General features: G+C 34.9%; 2 protein-coding genes across 3 annotated transcripts; one reads left to right on the forward strand and one right to left on the reverse strand.

Moving 5' to 3' along the window:
- The first annotated feature begins 1131 nt into the window (after positions 1-1131).
- On the forward strand, positions 1132-21403 carry LOC133706239 (callose synthase 2-like). Of its 2 annotated transcripts, XM_062131730.1 has the most exons (43): positions 1132-1504; positions 1588-1697; positions 2943-3172; positions 3538-3638; positions 4049-4170; positions 4269-4362; positions 4520-4630; positions 4732-4848; positions 4925-5017; positions 5108-5199; positions 5437-5563; positions 6607-6821; positions 6905-6998; positions 8111-8233; positions 8344-8461; positions 9302-9636; positions 9743-9795; positions 9895-9955; positions 12027-12108; positions 12190-12239; positions 12322-12408; positions 13413-13553; positions 13649-13743; positions 13836-13920; positions 13994-14154; positions 14258-14381; positions 14464-14561; positions 14647-14773; positions 15045-15196; positions 15808-15917; positions 16032-16157; positions 16297-16365; positions 16453-16642; positions 16750-16909; positions 17630-17749; positions 17832-17950; positions 18055-18138; positions 18649-18761; positions 18852-19081; positions 19171-19968; positions 20084-20134; positions 20509-20694; positions 20799-21403. In XM_062131730.1, the coding sequence occupies exons 3-43, from the start codon at positions 2986-2988 to the stop codon at positions 21045-21047; spliced, it is 5850 nt and encodes a 1949-aa protein (XP_061987714.1). In that variant the 5' UTR covers positions 1132-1504; positions 1588-1697; positions 2943-2985; the 3' UTR covers positions 21048-21403. The 2 variants fall into 2 exon arrangements, with proteins under 2 accessions (XP_061987714.1, XP_061987723.1); XM_062131739.1 differs by lacking the exon at positions 1588-1697.
- A 270-nt stretch (positions 21404-21673) lies between these two features.
- On the reverse strand, positions 21674-22695 carry LOC133706254 (protein VACUOLELESS GAMETOPHYTES-like). The gene has a single exon (XM_062131749.1). The coding sequence runs from the start codon at positions 22640-22642 to the stop codon at positions 21830-21832; it is 813 nt and encodes a 270-aa protein (XP_061987733.1). The 5' UTR covers positions 22643-22695; the 3' UTR covers positions 21674-21829.
- Between the last annotated feature and the right edge of the window lie 4227 nt (positions 22696-26922).

Consider the following 26922-nt stretch of genomic DNA (forward strand, 5'->3'; position numbering starts at 1 on the left):
ACAGCATGGGATTTATATATTGCTAAGGTAACGCCACGTAAAGCCATGGATAAAATTATTTAGGACAAAAAATAAGTAGTATAAGAGAAAAACTATGGTTACCTATGCATATATGTTGGTTGTGCTTGTGAGATGGAGGATCGGCTACAGGTAGGGTACATTGCGGATATTTGGAACTGTCTTCAAGCTAATATTTCCCTAAATTTTATTTATTTTTATTTAAATTTATTTTTATATATATTTTTAATGTGTTAATATTAAAAAAAATTTCATGTTGAACACTGTGTGGACAGCGGTGTTGAGAGTAATATTTCACCCACGCTTTTTAGTATGTTTTTTAATTTATAATAATATAATAATCATAACTTATAATACTTGCACGGTACAGCATTACCAAGAGAACACTCACACGCGTACACACACGCTTGACTTGGAAGGTATAATCATATGCATTCAGTCTCACAATAAAATAAGCAAAGCCAGTTTTTTTAAAATATATCAGAATATTTTTTATGTTATTTTTTAAAATATTAAAAATTACTAAAAAAATATTATTTAATATTTTTTTTAAATAAATATACTTTTAAAACGCAGTTTGAACCATAACACCAATAAATCATAATAATAATTATTTTTTTAAAATATTAAAAATCATTAAAATACTATTATTTAATATTTTTTTTAAAATAAATACAGTTTCAACCGTAACACCAATAAAAATCAGACTTTAAGACAAAACTTGGGTGGATTCATCCCTATACTTTTTTTTTAATGTAGTCCTTGCATCAACTTAATTTTCAATGCCATCCCTGTACACCCTGTTCTTCTTTTGTTAGTATTTAAAAGGGTTCCTCCCTATGCAGTGTAGTTAGTGATTCAAGCCTTGACATATTCGCAGAAACGTGTAAGAGATTTTTAGGAAACAAAAAAAATTAAAATTTAAAAGCATAGCTAAATAAAACTAAGCCAAAAAAAAAAAGGACTAGATAGAGAAATAAATTAGTACAGAGATAAGATCCAGCCAAAACAATATTACAGGGACAAATCTCACGTTTAACCCACCGAAACTTAAAAACAGCAATTCTCTACCGGCTGCTTGTATTATTTTATTCTTCTCACGTCTTTCTTTTTCTAAATTATGATCAAGTCGATTTCACTCTTTAGTGAAAGAGAGAAGATAGCTAGAGAAATGGCGGGGTGGCATTTTCTTATTGGAAAAAGAAAGTAGAAAAAAAGTGCCTGTACCGTAGACTAAAGTCACTCGACTTGTTGCAGTTGCTTTCTTTCTTCTTCTCTTCTACCCTTATCCCTCCCACGTTCGTAGTTTCCAACTCTCTGTCATAACTTAATATTTTGCTGCAGTTTCTATCCTTCCTTTTCTTTTTCTTGCTGGACTGTTCTGTGCAGATACATATACGTGTTTGTAAAGCAATCAGTTTAAGAAAATGAAGTCCTGGGGTTGATGATCATGCAGAATTCTTGAAGTGTTTTTTGGTTCTTTATGGTAATCTTTCCCTTTCTTTCCCTTTCTTGTTTCTTTTACTGCCCAGTATCTAGTTGTTGTGAAATTATTATTTTTTGCTCTAGTGGGTTGGATTTCTTGGAAAAGTCAAGAAGGTCAAAGAGAGTGAGATCTTTGGCTTGATGATCATCAAGTAGACTTGCTGAGGTTCTTGGTTCTTTCTGTTAATAAAGTGGTAATCTTTCTCTTTCTCTGATTTTCTTGTTTCTTTTACTGCCTAGCAAGGAACTTGTTCTTGGAAGGAGTAGAGCTATTGAAGTTCTTGTTTCTTTTGTTGTTTTTCTTTCCCTGCTTCTGGTTCTTCAAACATATTTAAAGTGGTAATCTTTATCTGCTTTTGTTGTTCTTTCTTTACTTTCAAGAACAAGAATTCATTTCTTGTTTTGTTTGTTCTGTTGGGCTGGTTGGGTTTTACTTAGCATCTCATGCTTTATAAATTGCATATTTTACAACAGACACGAATAGAGAAGAAAACTGATTCCCAATTCAGCCTATGCTTCACTCATCTGTATTTGAATTTTCTTGGTTTTATCACCAACTACGTAGAGGGCCGGCTTGATTTTGCCGGGGTGAAACCATATCTATGGTTAGGAAAGAGTTTTTTTTTTTTTTTAACAACTTTCTCATTGTATATGGTTCGATTGCTGCAAAAGTAGAACAAGTAACAAGGAATTGACTGGATTCCTATTTAGCTAAACATAACACTTGGTGGGTGTTGGGTTGTGGGTGGTGTTGTGTGGTGGTTTTAGTTAGTATTTGGTGGATCTGATTTGTTTAGTTAGTTTGGTTCCAGGCTCGGTGAACTTGGGAGGGATTCTTGATTGTTCGAGTCTGTGGTAGGGGGTCCTCTGTTTTTGGTATCTCTGATGTTTTATTTATCGTTGCTCTCATTCGGTGCTAAACATTTTTATGCTTTTCTATGGAGATTTGCACTATCCTGTGATTTTGGTTGATATGGTGCTGCTTTGGGGATGCTTATGCTTATGCTGATGTAATCAGGCTGGTCTGAAGATTTCTTCATGTCCTACCTTTTGCTTTTTCTTTGTTTGTTTCTGGCATTATCTGTCTGTTATATTTGTTTCCTTTCTCCATACTGGTCTACTGGTCTCATAATGCTTTTGTCTAATTCAATCTGGCTTATCAAAAGATAATGATAATTTGCTAGATAAACAGATGAACGGAAAAGGAATAAAGCAAAACTGTGGGCATTGTCTCTTATTTTCTTGTTTTAGAAAGGGAAACGTAAAACATATTTAGCCAAGTCTATAATTGAATTAAGTTTTATGTGAATGATGGAATTTCCTAGGTTCAAAGTTTTGATTTTGGCAAGTAACAAAGAAACCAAACAGGGTGAGCTGTTTTAGCCCCCTTTCTCTCCTTCTCTCCCCTCCTCTTGTTGATGTTTGATGGGTTATGGCAGGTAAGCAAAGACATTTTAAGTTGATCTTTACTACGCATCAGAGATGTCAACTAGAAGGGGGTCTGATCGGCAACCACCGCAGAGGCAGATTCTGCGGACTCAGACTGCTGGTAATCTAGGAGAGTCCATGTTGGATAGTGAGGTGGTGCCTTCTTCTCTGGTTGAGATTGCTCCAATTCTCCGTGTTGCTAATCAAGTTGAGGGAAGCAACCCTAGAGTTGCTTATCTCTGTAAGTTAATTAATTATTATTTTTGTTTGGTGCATGTTAGCATGCTCATTTGCGTTTTAAGCATGAATAAAATCATCTCTCATCACTGGAATCCTCTTGTTCGTATAGGATCTTTTATCCAACTGGAGGATTTTCTTTTTGTTTTTCTTCTAATGATTCTGTAGACATATTTGTGAAATAGAAGCTTCAAAATGTGGATGTGTTTAAAGAAGGAAATGAGAACTTCATATTGAATAGAGTTAACAAGTTCCCTTAGAGTTCTGGCTTTTCAACATTTCCTTATTCACACACGTATATGTATATATTTGGTACTAGGTAGATAAGTAGTGTTATTTACTCATATACCGTTTATCATTTTTTAATAGGTCGGTTCTATGCCTTTGAGAAAGCTCACAGACTAGATCCCACATCTAGTGGGCGTGGTGTTCGGCAGTTTAAAACTGCACTTCTACAACGTTTGGAAAGGGTAAACTCTCATTTCACATGCTTATCAGGTCTAATTTTCATTAAGACAGATTTGGCTTAGTATTTTCCTCCTAAGGATAAGAAATGTAATCTTGTGAAGGACAATTCCTTGAGCATGTATGTAATATCAAGACAGATTTCTCTCAACCAAGCACCTTGTAGATTTCTTTTGTCACATGGACTTCAAGTTACAGTTTACAATTCTTGGTTTGCTTTATTTGAAAGTGTTCCTATTGATTCAAAAAGATTTATTAATGTTTCCAGCAGCCATTGTTTGTGGTCTTTCATCTCCATGCCATCCTCCCTAATTTGGAGCCTTCCAACTGCTTTTTAAATTTACACCATTTTGATATTTTGTGAAGGATCCATTTGGAATTACTTGAAATTATATTTATGCTTTTGGTCTAACAGGAAAATGACACCACCATGCAAGGAAAGACGATAAGTGATGCTCGAGAAATGCAGAGATTTTATCTAGATTACTATCAGAAGTATATACAAGCTTTACGAGATGCCGCTGATAAAGCTGATCGGTAAGTTTTTTTGGTACAGACCTGATTTATTGGTAAATTAACTTGCCTTGGATGTACTTTTTTTGATTTCTCATATCAAGTTCACCTTCCTAGTTCAGTGCCCAACTTACAAAAGCTTATCAAACTGCTGCTGTCCTATTTGAGGTTTTGAGGGCTGTCAACCAGACAGAGTCTGTGAAAGTAGATGATGAGGTTAGGCTGATAATTTTTCCTTATGAGGCATTTAATACCCGTCCATCTTTTTTAGAAAAATATACTTGAATCTGGAAACATTCATTTATTGAATAGTTGTATCATATATTGGAAATTTTGTATAAGGGCTCTCTTCTTTCCTTGTTTTCTATTGTAGGTTTTGGAAGCTCAGACTGAAGTTGAAGAAAAGAACCGAATTTATGTACCCTATAATATTCTTCCTCTTGATCCTGAAAGTGAACATCAAGTTATCATGAGATATCCTGAGGTCAATTCCATCTTCCTTGTCTGAAATCTTTTGTTTTATATTTTTCTGCTACTCTTTTTTGAGTACTGATGAAAACTCTTGGTTGGTTATGTAACTTACAGATTAAAGCTACTGTTATTGCACTTCGAAACACCAGGGGTCTTCCATGGCCAAAGGGGCACAAGAAGAGAGTAAATGAAGACATTTTAGATTGGCTTCAGGCTATGTTTGGCTTTCAGGTGAGTGACTAACTTGGTTGCTTCCTGTTATATCCAAGAGTTCTTTGGTTGGCTGTAATAAAGTGATGATATGTAGAAAGATAATGTGGAAAATCAAAGGGAGCACTTGATTCTGTTGCTTGCGAATGTGCATATACGGCAATTTCCAAAGCCTGATCAGCAACCCAAGGTTGTTTACTTCTCATTTAAGGTTTATTTTCCTTACTTTGGAAATATTCTCATGCATCAATCAACTTTCTGTACGTTTTTTTCTTGTTAGTTGGATGACATGGCCGTGACAGATATTATGAAGAAACTGTTTAAGAACTACAAAAAATGGTGCAAGTATTTAGGACGCAAAAGTAGCCTTTGGTGAGCTTTCCACCTTTAAAATCACATAATTTATTTTCATTATCATCATTATTCTAGAAATGCTGAGTGGGAAATTGAAGTCTTCTTATATAACCAGTATGGATTTGGTGCTCTTATTTTTTTCTTCAGTTCACTTACAGGAAGTGCAGAGCACCTCATTCTTATGTTCTCTTTTGTTCTTACTTTCATTTTCATTCATACCGTTTTCATTAGTTGTGCTGCTATTTTAAATGGTAGGCTGCCGACTATTCAACAAGAAGTGCAACAGAGAAAACTACTCTATATGGGTCTGTATCTTCTTATATGGGGAGAAGCAGCAAACTTGAGATTCATGCCAGAATGCCTTTGCTATATATATCATCATGTATGCAAGAGATTTGGCTTTCAACTTCTTATGATGACACACCTAAATGAAGAATGTTTCAGTATATTTTTCTATTTCATGTTTGATTTTCTTTTTTAAACCTGTCAGACCTAAACAGCTCCCTAAATTTTCCCTGTTAGGCTATTTTTTATTCAGTTTGCAAGCTACTGGATGTGAAGTTGGCAAAAAAAGAAGTTATCCTAGATCACCTATATTTTGTATAATAACCAGGTTCTCTCAAGAACAGTCTTAATATTTGCTTGGAATGCTGATTGTGTTGCTGAGATAAGAAGCAATAAATAGGTTTCAAGGATTTGACTTGTTTAGAGATTACAAGCGTACATCCATAGATGAGGGATGTGTCAGAATAGGCAGTACAATCTTCTTATTATACTTTCATTGGAAATCCTATTTACATGTGAAGAAGAATGTAGAATGTTTGCATGCAATGTATTTATCTATTTATTTCCTGCAGTGTTACTTAAAAGATTAATCTTTTAGACAGTTTCTTCAGTTTAGGAAATATTCTCATTGGCAAATCATGAGAAGCTGGAAGAGTTATAATCAGAAAATAATGTACTTTTCAAGACTTGTATAGACTACAGATAAAGAGATAATGAAGGCAGAAGAAACTTATCAATTTGTTGCTTTGTTCTCTGTTTTTGAGTTTTGGGGAAGCTGGAAGGTGCTAGATAGAGATACCTATTCAATGCATTTTTTATGTGACTATAAGAGTTCTTCAATTTGCAGTTAATTGAAGTAACAAATATTAATCAAAAAGGGATTTCTTCTTTCGGGTATTCATGTAGTAAAAGTAATAAAAAAACATTGTAAGGCTCAACAACATGACAAGTAGATTGAGTAGATAGCAAATTTTCATGATTTGATGTGCATTTGGAGACAAACAGTATTTCTCATTGATTTGTGAATATATTTTGATTCTTTATACTTGATTTTTCTTTTATGAGTTTTGATTTTCTTTTTGAATAGTGGAATATTTAAAGGTTAAGGATGCTTTGACTTATTGAACTCAATATTTATAGATGGCATTTGAACTGTATGGAATGTTGGCTGGGAGTGTCAGTCCAATGACGGGTGAGCATATAAAGCCAGCCTATGGTGGTGAAAATGAGGCTTTTCTAAGGAAAGTAGTAAAACCGATATATGACACAATAGCAAGGGAAGCAAAAATGAGCAAAGATGGAAGTTCAAAGCATTCTCAATGGAGAAACTATGATGATTTGAATGAATACTTTTGGTATAATGCTTTATTCTCTTGCTCAGGCTTTCCAATCTGTGAATGCTGTAAGCTGTAAATTGTGAGCTGGTTTGGAATTGTAGGTCAGCTGATTGTTTCCGATTAGGATGGCCCATGCGTGCTGATGCTGATTTTTTTTGCCCCTCTGCATTGGGGCTTCGAGCTGAAAAAGATGAGGTAGGCTATAATTTTGGGCCTATGTTTTTTGTTTGTTTGCTTGCCTTTCTTCATCTCCCCTGCTTTCAATTCATGACTGCAGTAAATACTGTGGGATTAGCTCTGCAATTTGGTAACCCATATTCCTTCTTCATGTTAGCACTTTACAATTAAAGATGGTGAAATGATCCATATGTTTGGCCACCACCATTTAAACCTTTAGGGCTTGAGCCTTGCCTAATGTGCGTTTCAACACAATGCCTCTAGCTTCAATTTCAGGGCTTGGTATGTGGTGCACGCCCATGAGTTATGTTTCGTCTAATACTTGAAATCTGCAACACTTGAACATGCTTTACATATTATCCATTATCAACACCGAGAGATGCAGTTTGCATATTGGTAGCAATTTCATCTGACTTGGCGTCATTCTTAGACACGATTGTGCAAAAGGCAAATTGTAATGATTTAACAACCATCTATGCCGCATGTGCCTCCGAGATGTTTTCCCTTTCTTTATCCTTCATGATGGGGGAGGTCACAGCTGGCAAACCTCATTGGTAAGGCTATGATGGAGAGACAGTAGGCTAAATAAGCTTCAGAATATCCAATTTGGCTCTTCTTCTTCTTCTTCTTCTATTTTTTTTTGTTGAAAGCTCCCGCATCTTTGAGGAGCATGATTTGCATCTCTGGTCTAGCCTCTGAGAGGAGTAACATGGATGAGAGATCGGGAATGCGAAGAACAGTAGAGTATGTGTCTCTGAGTGCTGACACCCATTTATGACATATATCCTTGGATGGACAGATTTTTGAAGTTATATTTACTCTTTGATTCCTTTCTCTCTCTTCTAAAATTACATATACCTAGACTGTCTTGTTGAACTATATTCTAGGTTCTAAGCACTTAATTACTGATTAGCTCAATTCATTGGATATACCGCATTCTTTCACTTCAAAAAGTCAATCCTTGGCAGCATTCTGAAAGTGGAGCATATTTGTCTTGAATTTGTGATTCAAAGAAATTATCTCTTACAAATTAAAACTTTGCAAACATAATGGATATTGCCATGTCAGAAAAATTTTGGTCCTGATATATCACTTCTCATGGTTGGTATTTCTCCACTTCTGATTATCAGGTTAAGAAACCAGTTACAGGGGATCGATGGATTGGAAAAGTTAATTTTGTTGAAATAAGATCATTTTGGCATATTTTCAGAAGTTTTGATAGAATGTGGAGCTTCTTTATTCTGTCTTTACAGGTAAACCTCTCTGCTTTTTGGCTGCGCTATATAATGAATATTTTTAGACTTTTCTTTTCTGATGATATATTGAACAAATGATTTTTTTTGGCATGTTCCCTTCAATTAAGGCGATGATCATCATTGCTTGGAATGGATCAGGAAAATTGAGTTCTATATTTGAGGGTGATGTTTTCAAGAAAGTTTTGAGCATCTTCATCACTTCTACGATACTAAATTTTGGACAAGGTAGAGAAAAAAGTTCTCTTAAAGACTTCGTGTTTGAGCATTGCTCATTATTTTGTTGAGCTTACAGACCTTTACATTTATCTCATGTCCAATTAGTTACAGAAACAGAGGCATTGGTGCCAATTGAGCTAGAAGCTCATTGGCATGTCCAGTTAGTTTTAAGTATAGCTTATATATCACCATTCACCAATTCTAATTCTCTTTGGAAGCTGTCACACTACCCCAATTTGAAATACCAGATTGATGAATAGCACGAGTTACACAGAATATTTAATATGACTGCATACTGGTTGAAGGTTTGACAGTTTTCCGTGAAAGTTCAATTGGTCATTTGATTCCAATTTGGATGGCACAGTTAAAATTTTGAGCAAGTTTCTTAGAGGTAAATGTGATGATCTAGACATTTATATAGAAGCTTGTCTTGCAGAGTTGTGAACTCACACTTTCCTCGTATCCATATTGTGGAAACCTCCTTTTTGAAACCTCTGTTTTTTCTGATGAAAACATAAAACTAAAAATCATATAAGCAAAATATTAAATACAGGTTGAAAAGAGTTATAATGATGTTTAGAAAGAAGAATAAAAATGAAAGCCAGTAACAGAGTTTTTCCCAACTCTTTCTGTCCTTGAATGATAAGCCATCTAGACCATGTTGACGGTATGTGCCTTAATTTTGCGAATTCCAAGAGTTTAAGCATCTGGTGCTACTAGTCAATACATAGCCTTTTTGATTAAAGATTGTAGCTTATAATTTCATGGTAATCAGAAAACACTGCTACATTCTGTACCATGCACTTATGCATTTATCAATTCAAATTGACGATTCTATTTTATTTTCAGCTGTCATTGATATCATTCTGATGTGGAAGGCAAGGAAGACTATGCCATTTTACGTGAAAATAAGATATGTTTTAAAGGTTCTTTCAGCTGCAGCATGGGTCATAGTTCTACCAGTAACTTATGCGTATAGTTGGAAAAATCCTCCTGGACTTGGACAGACCATTAAGAAATGGTTTGGCAGTAGTCCAAGTTCGCCTTCTTTGTTCATCATGGCTATCCTAATTTACTTGTCTCCAAATATCCTCTCTGTGTTATTGTTTGTGTTCCCATTAATTCGGAGGGTTCTTGAACGTTCAAACAATAAGATTGTGTTGTTCCTGATGTGGTGGTCACAGGTATGCAAAATCTTGCTTTAAAACTTCCTTGATAATTGCATTCTATGGAAGTTTTACATATACGAACATACCTGCAACCACTTGCATGTAATCTGATTTCTTGCAGCCTCGGCTTTATGTTGGAAGGGGAATGCATGAGAGTTCTGTTTCACTGTTGAAGTAAGTGTTAATATCTGGACTTTTGGATGCTTGTGGCTTCCATGACTACTGAGTTATTATCTCCTCTTACTGGAACTTTTATTTGCTTTAATTCTCTAGGTACACCATGTTTTGGGTTCTCCTACTAGTGTCAAAATTAGCATTCAGTTTTTTCGTAGAGGTACATCTCTTGCTCATTATACTCTTTTCCATCCTACTTAATGAACGTTAAATCAACCTCCTTAAGCAAGTGAATCTAGGTTGCCATTTTCACCAGCAAGCATCGAATGTTGAAGTTAATGCAACATTAGTATTTTCATCTATTGTGTACTTAATAATTTCTTTCTTAAAAAACAAAGCTAAAGCAAAAGAAAAGAAGTGTTAATATCTGGACTTAATGAATTGATGAAAACCAATAATTGCTTCACAACAATGGAGCAATGCTTTTTTTTAATTTTTTTTAATTTTTGGTCCCTTTAATTTTTTTTTTCCATAAATTGTGTCCTTTAATTGCAAAATTAATAGCCAATTACTTCAAATTTGTTGACAAGGGAGAAAATTGAAAGACAGAGGACCAACTTAGAAAAGTCACCAAAAATAGGTGGTTTGTTTAAAGTTGGCATACAAAGTACAATTTAGTCCCTCAATTTTGAAAATTAGACCTTTTTGGTTCCTTATATTTTTCTAAATTTAGTTTTGATACAAAACTTTATTTTTATTATTTTTAGTCTCTGATTTTGTAAGGAGATAAAGTTTCGTTAGATTCTGACATAAAGAGAGTCGTTTTCGCATATTCCGGCCACCGAATTAGTTGATATTGGTGTCAATGAGTTCATTTAATGAAGGAGTTTGATGATGGTTGTTTTAAACCTCAATATTACCTAAAAAATAGATCAGAGTTGAAGAAGAAAAATGTAATCAGGTTTGATTTTGTGTTTGGGGGCCTTTTTTAGCATTTTTTCCAGGTTTTTAGGGGTTGTGAGGGTGTTTAAAAAAAAAAATGAGACGTTTTGTTTTTTGGTTAAAATGGGTAACAAAATGGGATTTTTGGACAAAATTAGGCATGCCTTGATTTTTCAGCCGCCACTGTGATGGCCGGAATCTTAACAGACAAATGACATGTCTGATTTTTTTTTTAAAAAAAACTTGTTGTCCAGCCCTTAAAAAGATTAAAAAAAAATATAAGGCCCAGGTGTGTGGGCCTAAGCAACCCAGATGTGCCGGGCCACCAGGCTCGTGTGCTTGGGCTCTTTTGGTAGGTTTTTTTTATATTTTTTTCAATTATTTTTATTCTTTGTTTAGGTGCAAGAAAAAATTAAGAAAAAAAATTATTAGACCTGGTTGAGTTGTTGGCATGGATTGCAGATTCAATGGGTTAATTCACAACATCTAGGGTTTTTTTTTAATGCATTTTCCCTTATTTTTTTTTAAAATACATTTTAACTATTTGTTATCATTGAATTTTTTTTATTTAACTTAAAATAAAAAATGCAATTACATCTTTTTTTATCGCTTAGCTTAAAAAATTATGCCTAATTGATATTATGTTTTGATTTGGGTTCTAAATTTTGTCGGTAATTCAAGTTGACTGAGGTCAATACAATGTGATATTTTTTAAAATTTTAGCTTCTATTCTTTTATAACTTTTCAATTTACTTCCATATTTAATCCAATTTGTGGTCAATTAAGGCTCAAACGGGAAGAGAATAAAGGAAGGGAAAAAAGAGACAGATTATTCAACCAAGTTAACTCATTATGGTCATGTCTATTACTTGGGTTGTAAATTTCACGTGTTAATCCAAGTCAATATAGTGTGTTGTCGTCTTTTCATTTCAATGCCTCATTTTTTTTTCTGATTTAATCCTTTGATAGTTTTTTATTTCACATTTAAGCTAGGGTTAGACAAGACTATAATAACTGTGATGTTACTTTTTATAAACCAAATCGCAATTTGAACGAGGCAGCCAATTCATTGTTGGCCTGTTTGGTCAAACAAGCCACACTTTTTTTTTCTGTTTATTAACTTTTATGGTGGTCGATTATCTTGGTCTAATACACACCGGGTTTTTAATCCCATTTCAAATATTTCATCGCACGCAGACAAAAATAACAACATTCATATTTGTTTTTTGCAATTATAGGCTTTTTATCCTACCTGCAACGAAGTCTATTTGACAAAAAATGGAAAGAGATAAGAACGAATTTTGGGAGGCAAGTAATGGGTTTCTACAAACAAACCTTCTTTTTTGCAGATTAAGCCACTTGTTGGTCCAACAAAAGCTGTCATGAAGGTTCACATACGCAACTACCAGTGGCATGAGTTTTTTCCTCGAGGTAATAGCATGAGTGAAATGCATTCTTCTAAGTTCTTGTATGATGAAAATGTTTTATAATGCCATCATTATCTGTATGCAGCCAACAGTAATATTGGTGTCGTGATTTCTTTGTGGGCTCCTGTTGTTCTTGTACGTTTGTTCCATTGGCATCTCTCTGCAATTGTTTTTTAACTGTCAAGCTTACTGTTTGATCTAAGTGATTCCTTTTTAGGTCTATTTTATGGATACTCAGATCTGGTATGCCATCTACTCAACTATATTTGGAGGCATATATGGCGCATTTCGCCGTCTTGGAGAGGTTGGTAAAGATAGCTTTGCTCTATAGATTGTATTTATATTTGAACTTTTGGCTGTATGCCTATGTCCGAGTATGTGCAGCAAATTATTTCTTGATCATGAAGGCAAGGATTGTTTGATACCCGTTTAAAGCATATTGATGGGATCTTATCTCTAATAGGTTGTTTGGAAGGAATTATCTACTGCAGTTGAATTCAATTATAGTGTTTGATTTGATTTCTATTGATAAATAATTTGAATTCACATGTTTGGAAAATATAAAATTCAATTCATTTTATTTTCTATATTACTCATTACCTTTATTTTATTTCTTCAAATGTCTTTAAAAATAAGAGATGAGTATTTTGAGAAAGTTAGTATTAATATTAAATTTCTCTACTTTGAAATTGTGAATCAGAGGGGTTGGTCTCTGATTTACTTTTGTAGTATTTTTAGAGATTAATTTGTATTTGAAATTCAATTCTTAACACTCAAAAGGATTCCAAACCTAAGATTTCATTAAAACCTCTGAATTTAATTAAATTCAGAGGGTTCCAAACATGCTGCAAATGTTGTTTGTTTGAAAATTTGACTCAAAGAAAATATATAGGCACTTATGGATCGGTAGATAAATTGATTCACCGGTATTTAAACTGATATTAGGAATGCTTAATAGTTTATTAGCCTACACAACTAAACAAAAGGTATTTTGACTTCTATAGCTATCACTGCATGGTTATGTTAACAAGTGAGCTGAGAGAAGTCACTTTCTCATTCATCCAAATCGTTGAAAATCATCAAAAAAAGGCTTGAAATTGATGCCTTTAAAACCCAAATGCACTTTGAAAAGCATTTCTCAAAAGCACCCGACGTGCAATACCAAATGGTGCCTTAATCCCATGGGTGTTTAGTCAGTTCACTATGAAGAAAAGGTGTCGGTAACATTTGTTTAGCATATATGAAAAATACTCTTTGATCATACTTTTTAGTAAAATTCTATAATTATTGTTTCTGTTTCATTTGCAGATTCGTACATTAGGAATGTTGAGGTCTCGATTCGAATCATTACCAGGTGCCTTCAATGCCTGCTTGATTCCTCATGAAAAGGTTGAGACTATCAAGAAGAGAGGACTGAGAGCCATTTTCTCTCGTACAAATACTGGGACTGTAGGTGCTAGAGACCCACATCTTCAATGTCTTTTGCCATTTTATTATCTGAAATGCCCATCTTAGAGTCTTAACCAATTGGCTTGTTAGTTCAGACCGAATCCAACAAAGAGAAGGAGGAAGCAAGGTTTGCACAAATGTGGAATAAAATAATCACTAGCTTCTGGGAGGAGGATTTGATAGATAATAGGTATCGTAAGGAATTGCAAGTGGAATATTTTGCTGCCTTCTTAGAATTGGGGTGAATGTTATTATAGATTCTAATAACTGTCAAATCTGCAGGGAAATGAATTTGATGCTTGTTCCCTATTGGGCTGATCGTGAACTAGACCTCATTCAATGGCCTCCATTTTTGCTTGCTAGCAAGGTTCATTTGTTCCTGAATTATTTAGTTTTCTAGCCTCACTTAGACCTATAAATCTAACCTACATACCATACAGATCCCAATAGCATTGGATATGGCAAAAGACAGCAATCGAAATGACCGTGAACTGAAAAATAGGTTGGCTTCAGACAATTATATGCACTGTGCAGTTCGTGAGTGCTATGCTTCTTTTAAAAGTATCATCAAGTTTTTGGTTCAAGGAGATGGGGAAAAAAAGTGAGTTCAATGCTATGTATATTATTAGTCAAAATTGGAAGGAGGACTTGTGTTTTCAGTCAAGATAAATTTGGTTATCATCTTAACTGTTTGCTATGTTCAGGGTTATAGAAGATATCTTCGCCAGAGTTGATGAATATATAGAAAAGGACACCCTGATACAAGAATTAAATATGAGTGCCCTACCAATTCTCAATGAACAATTTGTGAAGCTAATTGACTTTTTGGTATCATTTTCTGACAAAAACTGGTGTGTATATCTGTTGGGTCAAGCTATACCCCTCCTAACTGAAACAGTATATATTACAGATAATCAATAACAAAGAAGACAAGAATCGTGTTGTCATCCTCTTGCTTGACATGCTAGAGGTCGTGACCAGGGACATACTGGAGGATGATATTCCTAGGTATATTATTTGAATGCAACTGTTTCTTCTATACATTGTTAACTTTTGTATAATTGTGCTATGCAATTATTATTTCCGGCTGTAGTTTGATGGATTCAAACCATGGTGGATCTTATGGAAATGATGAGGGAATGACACCAATTGATCAGCAACATACGTTTCTCGGCAAACTCAGGTTTCCAGTTCCAGAGACAGAAGATTGGAAAGAAAGAGTAAGCCCCTTTTGATAGTATGTCCACCATGTGGCTGCTCTTGTTTTCTCTAGTTTTTAGCTTGTAAATATCACTCAGGTTCATTTGACCTAATTCCTTTCTTCCATTTTCAATTTGGCAAGTCAACTATAGTAGCGTGTTATTATTGTCTGAATGGTTTCTCACTCTTTCTTCTAGAGCCGCCTTTCTTTTCCTCTCTCTTTCTATGACTACGCGGCACAATTGGAGATGACATTCTAATCTCATGTGTATAATTTGATATTTCCAATAGATCAGAAGGCTTCATCTATTGCTTACTGTGAAGGAGTCTGCTATGGATGTTCCATCTAACTTGGAAGCTAGAAGGCGCATTTCTTTCTTCTCCAATTCATTGTTCATGGACATGCCTAGTGCACCTAAAGTTCGAAATATGCTTTCATTCACGTAAGCTGTCTTCACATCCATCTTCTTTACAGCATAAATTAAACTTCTGTTTTCATGATCGCATATACATTAGCAATGTCAAATGCAAAGTTTTAGCTAGACTTGGATTGGCACCGTGATTACCTGAATCTTCTTCTTCTCTTTCCCCTCTTTATTTAATTTTTTTTTATGAACTTTGTACCTACCACTGTTATGAAACCCAACCTTGCCTGGTGGGTTGACTTCGTGACCTGCCGACCCAGGTCTTGGTCTGGGCTGGGTTTCCTTTTGGACCAGCTATGTAGTTGACCTGATGGGTCAATCCATGACCTGGCAAACTTAGGTGAGACTCGTGGAATTTTTTTTTTATTCAAAACAAAGTCATCTGTAACCTTTGTTTTTTAAATTGTTTTGAAACAATGACGTTTAAGACTTAAAATGTCCTTTTGCTTTTGACTTGGGTTTCCTTGGCCTGGCTGGGTCTCTTAACTATGGTACCTGCTGTGAAACCTGAAGCACTATAGAGCCAAGTTTTACCATTGCTGTATTGTTCTTTGCATTATTGCACGGTTACTTGCAGACGACTGTTACTACTTGCATGTGTAATGTGACACATTTTTCTTCTGTTTTAGTGTCCTAACTCCTTATTACCGCGAAGAGGTTAATTACTCTATAAATCTTCTGGAAAAGCAAAATGATGATGGCGTTTCTATCCTTTTTTACTTGCAAAAGATCTTTCCAGGTTAACATCATCCATTCTTTTTCCTAATCTTATTTCCTTTTCAACTGATTGTCCTTGGTAAAATTTTGTACAGAAAAATAATATATTTTATCATGTATTTATGATTCCACACAGATGAATGGAAAAACTTCCTCGAGCGGGTTGGATGTAACAACGAGGAAGAACTCCGTGCAAATGATGTATTGGAGGAAGAACTCCGTTTGTGGGCATCATATAGAAGCCAAACATTAACAAAAACAGGTAGGAACCTCTCTCCTGCCACCCTGACCTGCAGCGTTTGTGTATCTTTTTGAGAAATCATAGAGCAGAATTCTTATTTTGACAATATATTGACAATAAGCATTCTATGCTTTTCTGCTTGATATCTTTGACAAATAAGTACGAGGAATGATGTATTACCGAAAAGCTTTGGAACTTCAAGCATTCCTTGATATGGCAAATGATGAAGGTACTTGGCCAAAGCTTGATTGTAAATGTCAGATTATGTCATCCCTTTTACATTGAATCAAATCCTATTTAATGTTGCTTGTATCAGAACTAATGAAGGGCTACAAGGCTGCTGAATTAAATAGTGAGGGACCATCCAAGAGTGATAACTCAACTTGGCAACAATGTCAAGCAATAGCTGACTTGAAATTTACATATGTCGTGTCATGCCAAGAATATGGCAAGCACAAACGTGCAGGTCATCCTCTTGCCAAAGACATTTTGAGGCTCATGACAACGTAGGTTTCCCAATTTTTCTTTGCCTATTTTCTGACACTATCCTTTTGACTTCTTTTGGCATTTGTGAGGAACTGGTTGTATCATTTCATTGTTTTCCTGGAGGCAGATATCCATCACTTCGCGTGGCTTATATCGATGAAGTTGAAGAAACTGGAAAAGATAAATCCAAAAAGATGGTTGAGAAGGTTTATTATTCAACTCTCGTGAAAGTTGCTCCTCCAACCAAACCTATTGATTCTTCCGAGCCAATTCAAAATTTAGACCAGGTACCAGTCTTAGTGTGTTTTACAGCTTGTTCGGATTTTATAATATTCAGGAATCTAATTTAATTTAATTGTTTGAGAAAGTTACTGCTGGCTTTATTCTTAAATGAAATAATGCATGAAATGCTTGATAGACATTTGATTTACTGTCACACTATTATCTATTGATTAAGTATTCACTGTATGCTAAACTCTATGATCAAGGAAGAAAACGGAAAAATGTTTGATGCAGTGTCAGTGAGGCAAGTAATGTTTTCAAATCCGTGCACTGTTCTTGGCAATTGATTTATTGAACATGATTGTCTAATATAACATAATAAGGGGAAAGGATTACTACATCCTCATAAGTCCTGTCTTATTCTATTCATCAAGTATTATTGTGAACTTTAATCGGTTGAAGTCATTTAAGCTGCTTCTGTTTTCAGAAGGTTTGATCTAAAAGTTAATTGAAAAGGACTATTAATACATGGGGATTTTTATGATTTCTTCTCCTCTCACCCCCACCCCCACCCCCACCCCCACCCCAAACACTTGAAGACTAAACCTACTATGACATGCATTTTGAGTTTCATCGATAAGAAAACTCATATAACTGGTGTATGTGTCCATGAACATTTGTGGCGTGGAGTGTGAGAATCATGTGATTCTTCTTTATTTAACTGAAGGCATTTTATTATGATTAGCATGATTCCTGCAATCACTCTGTTGAATTTCATTCTGCAGGTAATTTATCGGATAAAACTTCCAGGGCCAGCAATGTTAGGTGAGGGAAAGCCAGAAAATCAGAACCATGCCATTATTTTCACTCGCGGGGAAGCCTTGCAAACAATAGACATGAACCAGGTACTCCATTCAGTGAAAAGCAAATAGATTATGGAAAAGTCAATCTGTAGAGAAACTCAATTGATACGTATCCATGCGATAGGATAACTACATGGAAGAAGCCTTCAAAGTGAGGAACTTGCTTCAAGAATTTCTTAAAAAGCATGATGGTGTGAGATATCCGACAATTCTTGGGCTCAGGGAGCACATATTCACTGGCAGGTACTGTGCTGTTTTTTCTTGGAAAATGAACTATAGTAGCTGTGCTGCTGCAATATTAAGATTCAATTTCTGCATTCACTAAAGGTTTTGGTTGATCTGTGCAGTGTTTCATCTCTAGCATGGTTTATGTCAAATCAGGAGACTAGTTTTGTGACTATTGGTCAGAGATTGTTGGCTAGCCCTTTGAAGTAAGATTCCAGCTTCAATTCAGAAAATCTCATGTTTATGGTTTATATACTAATTAAATTAATGCACCATATCATGTCAATGCAGCAAAAGAACTTTATCCGTGTATTGACCACTGTATGGTTTGCAGTTTGAAGGAAGTACCTGAAACACCCTATTATTAACTCCCAAACATATATATTGCTAGAGCTATAATAGGTTTTTTTTTTGTTTTTTTTTTATTTTTATTTTTGGTGGGAGATTGGGTTGGATATGGTGCAGTCTTTGTGCTTTGTTAACACAGCGATGATTGGGCTCTAAATTTTCAGGCTGGCAGATATCTGCTGCTAGCATGTGTTTATATGTGCCACATTTTTAATTTCATCTGTAAAAGAGAGGGCAATAGCATTCTGGTGTTACAGTTTCTCTATTTTCATTACTTTACATACATAACTATTAGTCTTGTATGTATGACTTTTGCTGTCTGTTTTGTTTCTTACCTTTATAATTAATAATATCTGTTCCTCATCCAGAGTACGGTTCCATTATGGTCACCCGGATGTTTTTGATAGACTATTTCACTTGACGAGAGGGGGTGTCAGCAAAGCTTCTAAAGTCATCAATTTAAGCGAGGACATATTTGCAGGCATTGTGATATTTTATGTACTTTACACTGATGAGTATATGGTTTTTTTGGCTTTGCAACCCATTATTTTCTTTTTTCAATTGTCATCAGGTTTCAATTCTACATTACGTGAAGGCAATGTTACTCATCATGAATATATCCAAGTTGGTAAAGGGAGGGATGTGGGCCTTAACCAGATATCTATGTTCGAGGCAAAGATAGCCAATGGGAATGGTGAGCAGACATTGAGTCGCGACATATATAGGCTTGGACATCGATTTGATTTTTTCCGAATGCTGTCATGCTACTTCACCACAATTGGTTTCTATTTTAGTACTATGGTATGTCTGAAATGCACATTCTTTCGCACTAGGTATATGCATTACCATTCTCTATACTAATCCAAAAGTCCTCGATTCTTCTTTGGCAGTTAACTGTACTCACTGTCTATGTGTTTCTATATGGCCGCCTATATCTCGTTCTCAGTGGACTCGAAAAAGGCTTAAGTACTCAGCGAGCTATTAGAGACAACAAGGCTCTTCAAGTAGCTCTTGCTTCTCAGTCTTTTGTGCAAATTGGATTTTTGATGGCTTTGCCTATGATGATGGAAATTGGTCTGGAGAAAGGATTTCGTAATGCATTAAGTGATTTCATATTGATGCAGTTACAATTGGCCCCTGTATTTTTCACATTTTCTCTTGGAACAAAGACTCACTATTATGGAAGGACATTGCTGCATGGAGGTTCAGCATACAGAGCTACTGGCCGTGGCTTTGTAGTGTTCCATGCTAAGTTTGCTGATAACTACAGGTTGTATTCTCGCAGCCATTTCGTCAAAGGGATTGAATTGATGATTCTGCTTCTTGTATTCCATATATTTGGGCGTTCATACAGAGGTGTAGTTGCATATGTTTTAATCACTATATCAATGTGGTTCATGGTGGGGACATGGCTTTTTGCTCCTTTCCTTTTCAATCCATCAGGGTTTGAGTGGCAAAAGATTCTTGATGACTATACAGATTGGAATAAGTGGATAAATAACCGTGGAGGGATTGGTGTTCATCCAGATAAAAGTTGGGAATCCTGGTGGGAAAAGGAGCAGGAGCATCTCCGCTTTTCTGGGAAGCGAGGCATCATTGTGGAGATACTGTTGTCACTGCGCTTTTTCATCTTTCAGTATGGCCTTGTGTACCATCTCAGTATTGTTGACAAGACCAAAAGTTTTCTGGTATACTGTTTATCATCATTTTTCTTCTTCATGTCTCTGTGTTCTCAATATAATTATGATGTTTAAGAAGAAAGAATTAAAATTATTCTGAACTTAAATTTCCTCTGGCTTACAGGTTTATGGTGTTTCATGGATTGTGATCATTCTAGTATTGTTTTTAATGAAGGTTAGTCACAAAGATCTTCAGCCTGCTATTATGCATCTCAGAATAGCTTTTTTTTTTTTTTATTATTATTATTATGTCCTTTTTCTCACTTGGATCATTTTCCTATGGTACCTGTCTGCGCAAATCCTCTGCCTTGAATATCTGCAGTGTTAGAACCAAATATCCTGATGCTAATCATAATTGCACGTCATAAGTTGTGCAGTTGATTGTAAAGTTGGTTTGCTGGACGTTGGTTATTCAAAGATTTTGTTTTTCTATTTACTGCACCCCAATTTTACTGGCTCTGTTTAGGGCTTCACATTTAACTATAAAATTAAGCAAATTAAATTCCCCGAGCTGGCTAGTACTGATAATTCTGTTGAATTATTTTACAGGCTGTAGCTGTAGGAAGAAGACAGCTCAGTGCAAACTTCCAACTCTTGTTTCGGCTCATTAAGGGTCTCATATTCATAACTTTTATTTCCGTATTCATCACCTTGATAGCACTCCCTCACATGACAATACGGGATGTTATAGTCTGCATTCTTGCATTCTTGCCTTCTGGATGGGGACTGCTGCTGGTTAGTAAATCATGGTGCCTTGTAAGAAATCGCTTTAGTTGGATACTGTTCTGGAAAAGATATTTATTTTTCACAGCTTTTTTTGGTCGATCATTTTATTTCAGATTGCACAGGCCTGCAAGCCACTTATACAGCACGCTGGCTTTTGGGGATCGGTCCGGACACTTGCTCGTGGTTATGAAATAGTCATGGGTTTGCTTCTATTCACACCCGTTGCATTCTTGGCTTGGTTCCCATTTGTTTCCGAGTTCCAAACTCGAATGCTGTTCAACCAAGCTTTCAGTCGAGGTCTTCAGATCTCCCGTATTCTTGGTGGGCCGAGAAAAGACCGCACTTCTAGAAACAAGGAGTAATGCATCTCTAAGATCTCATCAGCGGACGTGTATCTACATCTCCATACTACTTGCATGATCACATCTAAGAGAAAATATGCTACATTTCAAATAGGTCTTGTCTAGCATTTCTACTGTAGATCAGAAATGGTTGTTAAATATTAATACGCAGTATGTATCAGTGTGGCTAGATACCAAGACAGTACAGAATTATGCCTATAGTGTTTTGTGTCTTGTTCGTAGGGTCTTTTGGAGCTGATAGAGCTTTCATGAGATGTAGTAAAAGTGTTATATTTGTTCTGTCAAAAGTTGTAAATCCTACCACGAAGATTATTGAAACATAATGTGAATTGCATTTGTTAAATTTCGTTACCCAATCTACTCTTCAACTATTACATTGCAATGGTCAACATAGGTTGAGGGACAGATGGCACATATGAGATCCGCTGCTCTAGATAAGGGCTGGCGTGAAGGTCCTGGAGGATGAGAAGTGTATTGATGCATTCGTCATGGAAGTCGTACCTGGTAATAGTGTAATTTAAACTGGCATCAGCGGACTGTGGGATGGATATTTTTATTTTACATGGTTTTTGTGTATCTTTGGATTATAAGCCACAAAATGTAAATCATCATTCGAAGCCAGAAAATAAGGAAAAAAACAATCAAATAAAATAAATCAAGCCAAATATGTAAAGGGTTAATAAAGATAAGCACAGAACAATCCAAGCACATCAACAAAAATGCTGAGGCAGCAGCAGCTTCTAGTTTTCAAGCATGATCTAGAGCTTCCTGTTGGCTTCTCTTCAACACTCAGCCGGAGTTGTGCAATGTAGGTCAGTACCATAATCGCAATCTAGACAATAGTAGACCCAGCTGGTCTGAGAAACTTCTTTCCTGCAGACATCACAGGTGAAGACTAGGCCCTCCTTGTCCAGAAAATTAGTGGAATACAAAAGAGTAAGTGGGTGATTGTGGTCTACATGCTTCATGGTTTTGGGCAAGAAAGCACACCCAACATGGAGGTTGAATTGGCAAGTAGCGCAATGATAAGCAAAAGAAGTACCATAATCACCACAAGCATTACAAGTGAACTTGGAATCATCACCAGGAGGGGAAGAAAGAAGGGCAAGTAAATGTTGAGGGTGAGAGGTGTGTTCGAGCTCTCGCGGCAATTCAAAGCAGGACTTGTGAAGGAAGAAATCGCATGTGGACTTTGTGCACTTGTAAGCAGAACCTGAAAGGTCTAGCTCACAACCTGAACATATAATTTCCTCTTCTTCTCTCACATCAACTGGACGTAATGGATGTGAATGGCTGAAATGCTTCACACATGGACGCAGAGAATTCTTGCGACTGATCAATGGTTTTGCTGCCATTATATCTCCTCTTTTCTGAAGGTTACCTTCTGATGATCCATCATTCACAAACCTATGTATATATGGTAGTTGGAGGAGAGTAAGCAAGTTATTTCTTTCTCGGTTTACTTTGTTGATCTCTAGGCAAACATTTAAGATCCCTTTAATGGATGCACCTTTTTTTAATTTCCAAGTCTTCTTTTTTCCTTTTCCTTTTAGGTCTGCCACCATTTGAAGCCAAGCAATTTGAGGCTCAAACATTAGTTTATAATAACTTGTAAGTTCTTAGCTGGCTTTCATTTTTCTTTGAGTTGACTCCCCTGAAATTGAGCTTGCACCTTTACAGTAGACACGTTCCTTCAAGAATATCTGACCAAAACTTAATGCATGCAAGATCATGAAATCTTGGAATACTGCCATTATTTCAAAAGAACAATGTATTGATCTGCAATCCAGCTTTTTTGCTTGTAAAGGAAGTAAGATTGATGCAATCCCATCTCTCTCTCTCTCTCTCTCTCTCTCTCTCTTCATATGAGAACAAATAGAATGTATTAAATCCAGTAATCTCGCAGGGGGGGATAAAAACATGTTTGCCCTCTCTACATAATTAATTGTGTAGAACTGTTTCCAGATATAATTAAATTTGCATAAATTCATACTATATTATATTTTAATTTAAAAATCTATTAAGTGATGTTTAAAATGATTTAACTCTTTAGCAACACCAATATATCACCTTTTCACTTAGTATTGAATATCAAGAAATTTATATGGCGCCAACAAAGCAAAAGGAAAAGGAGAAAGAGAAAAGAGAGCAAAGATTGACAAATGAGAGAATAAAGAGAGCGTAATCGATCAGAAATGAAGTTAATTCCTATAGATCACCGACCAAGAAAGGAATCAAAACACCTAGGCTTAGGCAAAAAAAATATAAAGAATTTTACTTGGACTCTCTAAGTAGAGGAAAGTATCAATATTATTCTTCAAGTGGATACGCATATGTTTCATTCAAGTTTCTCTTAGTGTATAAACTATATCGTTGTGCTATGTTTTAGGTCAGATATTTTTTTTTAATGTAAAAAAATATTAAAATGTTGTTAATGGTTTTTATATATAAAAAAAATTAAATCACATAAAAATTAATCTTATTAACTTGCCAGATTCTAAGACAAACTAGATGATTATTAAAAATATAGTTTGATTAAAAAATTCACGATGATATTTTTTTTTTAATAATGAAACAATAAAGATTTTAATGTAAAGAAATATTAAGGTGTTGTTAAAAGTTTTCTTGCAAAAAAAAAAAATTAAATTGTTTGACAATTGATCCTATTAATTTAATTTGACGGGTTCTAAGACAATCTGGATAATTATTAAAAATATAGTTTGACTAAGAAATTCACGACGATATATTTTCTTTTTAATATTGAAACAATAAAGTATTGGATTAACTCAGGTCATCCGTGATAACTTGCCAAATTTGCGACCCGAGCTATGAGATCATGATAATCTCATATAAAGAAAAACTAAAACAAATTATGAAGTCCAGTTCCTAATTAACCAAATGTTGAAGCATGTAATTGAAACAAAAAAAACGCGAGTCAACCCAAGTTAACCTGCTAAAATTCATAACTTGGGTTGTGAGACCAAGATAACCGCATAAAAAATAAATTAAAATAAATTATGAATTCTAATTTCCAAACAACTCAATATTGGAGGTTGGAATTGAAAAAAAATCAATTAAAAAAAACACAAAAGAACGACTTGAGTCAACTCGGGTTAACAAGTGAAACTCATGAGACCAGAATAACCTCATAGAAAGTAAGTAAAAAAATGATCCAAGTCAACCCCGGCTGACCTACCAAACCCACAACCCAAATTATGAAACTGATATAATTCTATATAAAGCAAATCGAAGTACATTATAAAGCCTAATTCCAAATAAGCTTGTTTTTTAAAAATAAAATTGAAAAAAAATCAATATAGAAAAAGGACACAATAAAAGAGCTCATTCTAACCAGGTCATGGGTCTACCCTGTTAACTTGCAAAACTTATGATCCGGATCATGAGATCGAAATAACCTCTTAGAAAATAAATTAAAACAAATCATAAAGTCTAATTCCTAATCGATAAAATGTTGAAGAATGAAGTTAAAAAAAAAACCAATAAAAAACAAAGAAAAAAAATTGAGTCAATCTACTAAACCCGTAACAAGGTTTATGAGAATGAAATAACCACTTGGAAGGCAAACTGCAACAAACCATAAAGGCTGATCTTCAATAAATTAAATGTTGAATGATTAAATTTTTTAAAAAATATAGATTAAAAAAATATTATTGTAATAAATAGTATTTTATGAGATGTTGCATGGTAAAATCACCACCTCTTTTAATTTTTTGTTAACTAGCTATTTGAGTCGTGCTTTGCTACAGATTATATATTTTTTCAGTGAAAAAAATATAAATATACATGTTTTTTCAATATGTTTTTGGTTATAAAATGTTTTCTATCATAACCTGAATGCTTATACACATATTTAATTAAATAAATTAATATTTAATAAAAATATAACTAAGATTAAGACATTAAATTTCGCAACACAAGTCTTGTACTCGGTTATATATAGTAATTTTGTTTTTTAAAATAGATATTTTGTTTAATCAAATAATTATTTTTGCTAATAAAAGGTAAAAACAATCGTTAACAAAAACAAATTAAAAGATCAAAAAAATCATTAACAAAAACAATTTGAATAAAATTATAAAATTAATTATCAAACAATCTAATATTAAAACTAAAAATTTTAAAAATAAAATAAAACCTGAACCAACCCGCTAAATCGGTGACATTGAGCACAGCATTACCATAGCGCCATTGAAAGTTTAATACTGTATTCCTTCACTATCTAAAACTGCATCAAGTCCGGGTTGGTTGTGCGTATGTGTATCACAGAAGAAAGGAGTAGTCTTTTCGTGTTCCTGATCTTAGAGTTTGTTCAAAGTCTCTGTTGCTGATGCTCTGCATGTCTACTGGCTGGGATGGCTGCCTCATACTCTGTTTAGGATTTGAATTTGTCATTCGTAAGGAGGTGTGTTTCTTAATTTTGTGGTGGTAAAGCTTCAAGCATCGCAGCAAGATGCTGCCTCTTGCAAACACGTATATTGATTTATCCTTGTTTTGAAAAGCTTTGTTGTCTTTCTTTGTTTCACTTCTCTCTGATCATCTTCGACGAAACATATCCTATGCTCAAGTTATAAATTGATGCTACGTTAATGTCAAGGTGTTGGTTGGTACTTCAAATGAGTTTCAGAAGGGTACAGGGTCAGCATGCTCACGCACCTTGTACCACTATAACTGTACTTGACATGAATCTGATCTTCCACCGTTCCTCTTCTTTCCCGTTGAGTCTCCGTAAACACACGACAGTTTTCTCAAGGGAAGGGAAAATTGAAGGATCCAGATCCCAGCTAAGGCAATAAGGAAAGCTCGTGTTCACAGAGAGATGAATTCTGGTGCATGCCGGATTCTTTTCCAGTAGTTCTTTGCTTGCATGTTTTGAATAGTCAGGTTGGAAATATGGTATTGTGAATTTGTAAATGTTGACTGAATTCTGTTGATTTGATCTCTTATTGCTTTTCATCAATAAGTAAATAATAACGTAGAGAAGGAAGAAGACATTGCCATCTGTGAGTGCAAGTTTGATGGCATTGATCTTGGCAGCGCATTTTGATGTGGGGAACGGTACTGCTTGAATGCTTTAACAAGCACACCTGGTTATATGTATTGCTCCTATGGCTTCTACTGCAAGATTCAGGTTACAGCAGTATTTTCATATCTGCATCCTTTCCAAAAACCTGCAACATTACTGTATTCAAGTGCCTTTTGGGTGCACAGAACACGCATGCTTCTGAAGTTGTTTCTTCATTTGTGAATGGAGTGCAGAACAGGGAAACAATTTCTCATCAAGTTTAAATCCGAACACGTATAATCTTGATTCGTATATCAGAACAAACAACAAGTCACTTAATTTCTAGCTAGAAAATAAGGATCTCTAGCTACTTCCAAATTGTGTGGAATGAAAAAGAGAGATTTCTCTTTTAAAACGAGCAGCTCATGTCATCAAGTTCTTCCATCTTCGTAGCTCTGTTCAGGGCTGCAAACGTAGCGGCTAAGCCTTGCTCGCCAAAAAGCTCGGATCGAACTCATTTGTTAAAATATAAAGAGGTTTTGTGAGTCTGTTTTAAAGCTTGCTGCTTAAACGAGTTGAGTTTGAGCTTTGCTAAGCTTTAACTCATTAGGGTCCATCAGATGACTCAATTAAGCTTGTGAATTAGTGCAAGCTTAATTAAAAAGCTGTAAATAAGACTCATTTTATAAGTTCAGTGAAAAAGATAAACAAATCATATAAGATTTCATAAAATAAATTAAAATATAAATACCAGAAGAGTGTTTATATATATCTTTTTAAATAAAATACATTTTAAAAAATAATCACTAGATATATATAAATCGTAATGTATTTTAGCCTTCCAATCACATT

Source organism: Populus nigra, chromosome 1 (genome assembly GCF_951802175.1).
Source record: "Populus nigra chromosome 1, ddPopNigr1.1, whole genome shotgun sequence".
Lineage (NCBI taxonomy): Eukaryota > Viridiplantae > Streptophyta > Magnoliopsida > Malpighiales > Salicaceae > Populus > Populus nigra.

What these genes read in the sequence shown, in the direction of transcription:
- LOC133706239 (XM_062131730.1), top strand. Translation starts at nt 2,986, where the DNA reads ATGTCAACTAGAAGGGGGTCTGATCGGCAACCACCGCAGAGGCAGATT. An exon ending in AGTTCTGTTTCACTGTTGAA is followed by an intron (nt 9,796 to 9,894) that starts GTAAGTGTTAAT and finishes TTAATTCTCTAG; the next exon opens with GTACACCATGTTTTGGGTTC. An exon ending in CCAAACATTAACAAAAACAG is followed by an intron (nt 16,158 to 16,296) that starts GTAGGAACCTCT and finishes TTGACAAATAAG; the next exon opens with TACGAGGAATGATGTATTAC.
- LOC133706254 (XM_062131749.1), bottom strand. Translation starts at nt 22,642, where the DNA reads ATGTTTGAGCCTCAAATTGCTTGGCTTCAAATGGTGGCAGACCTAAAA.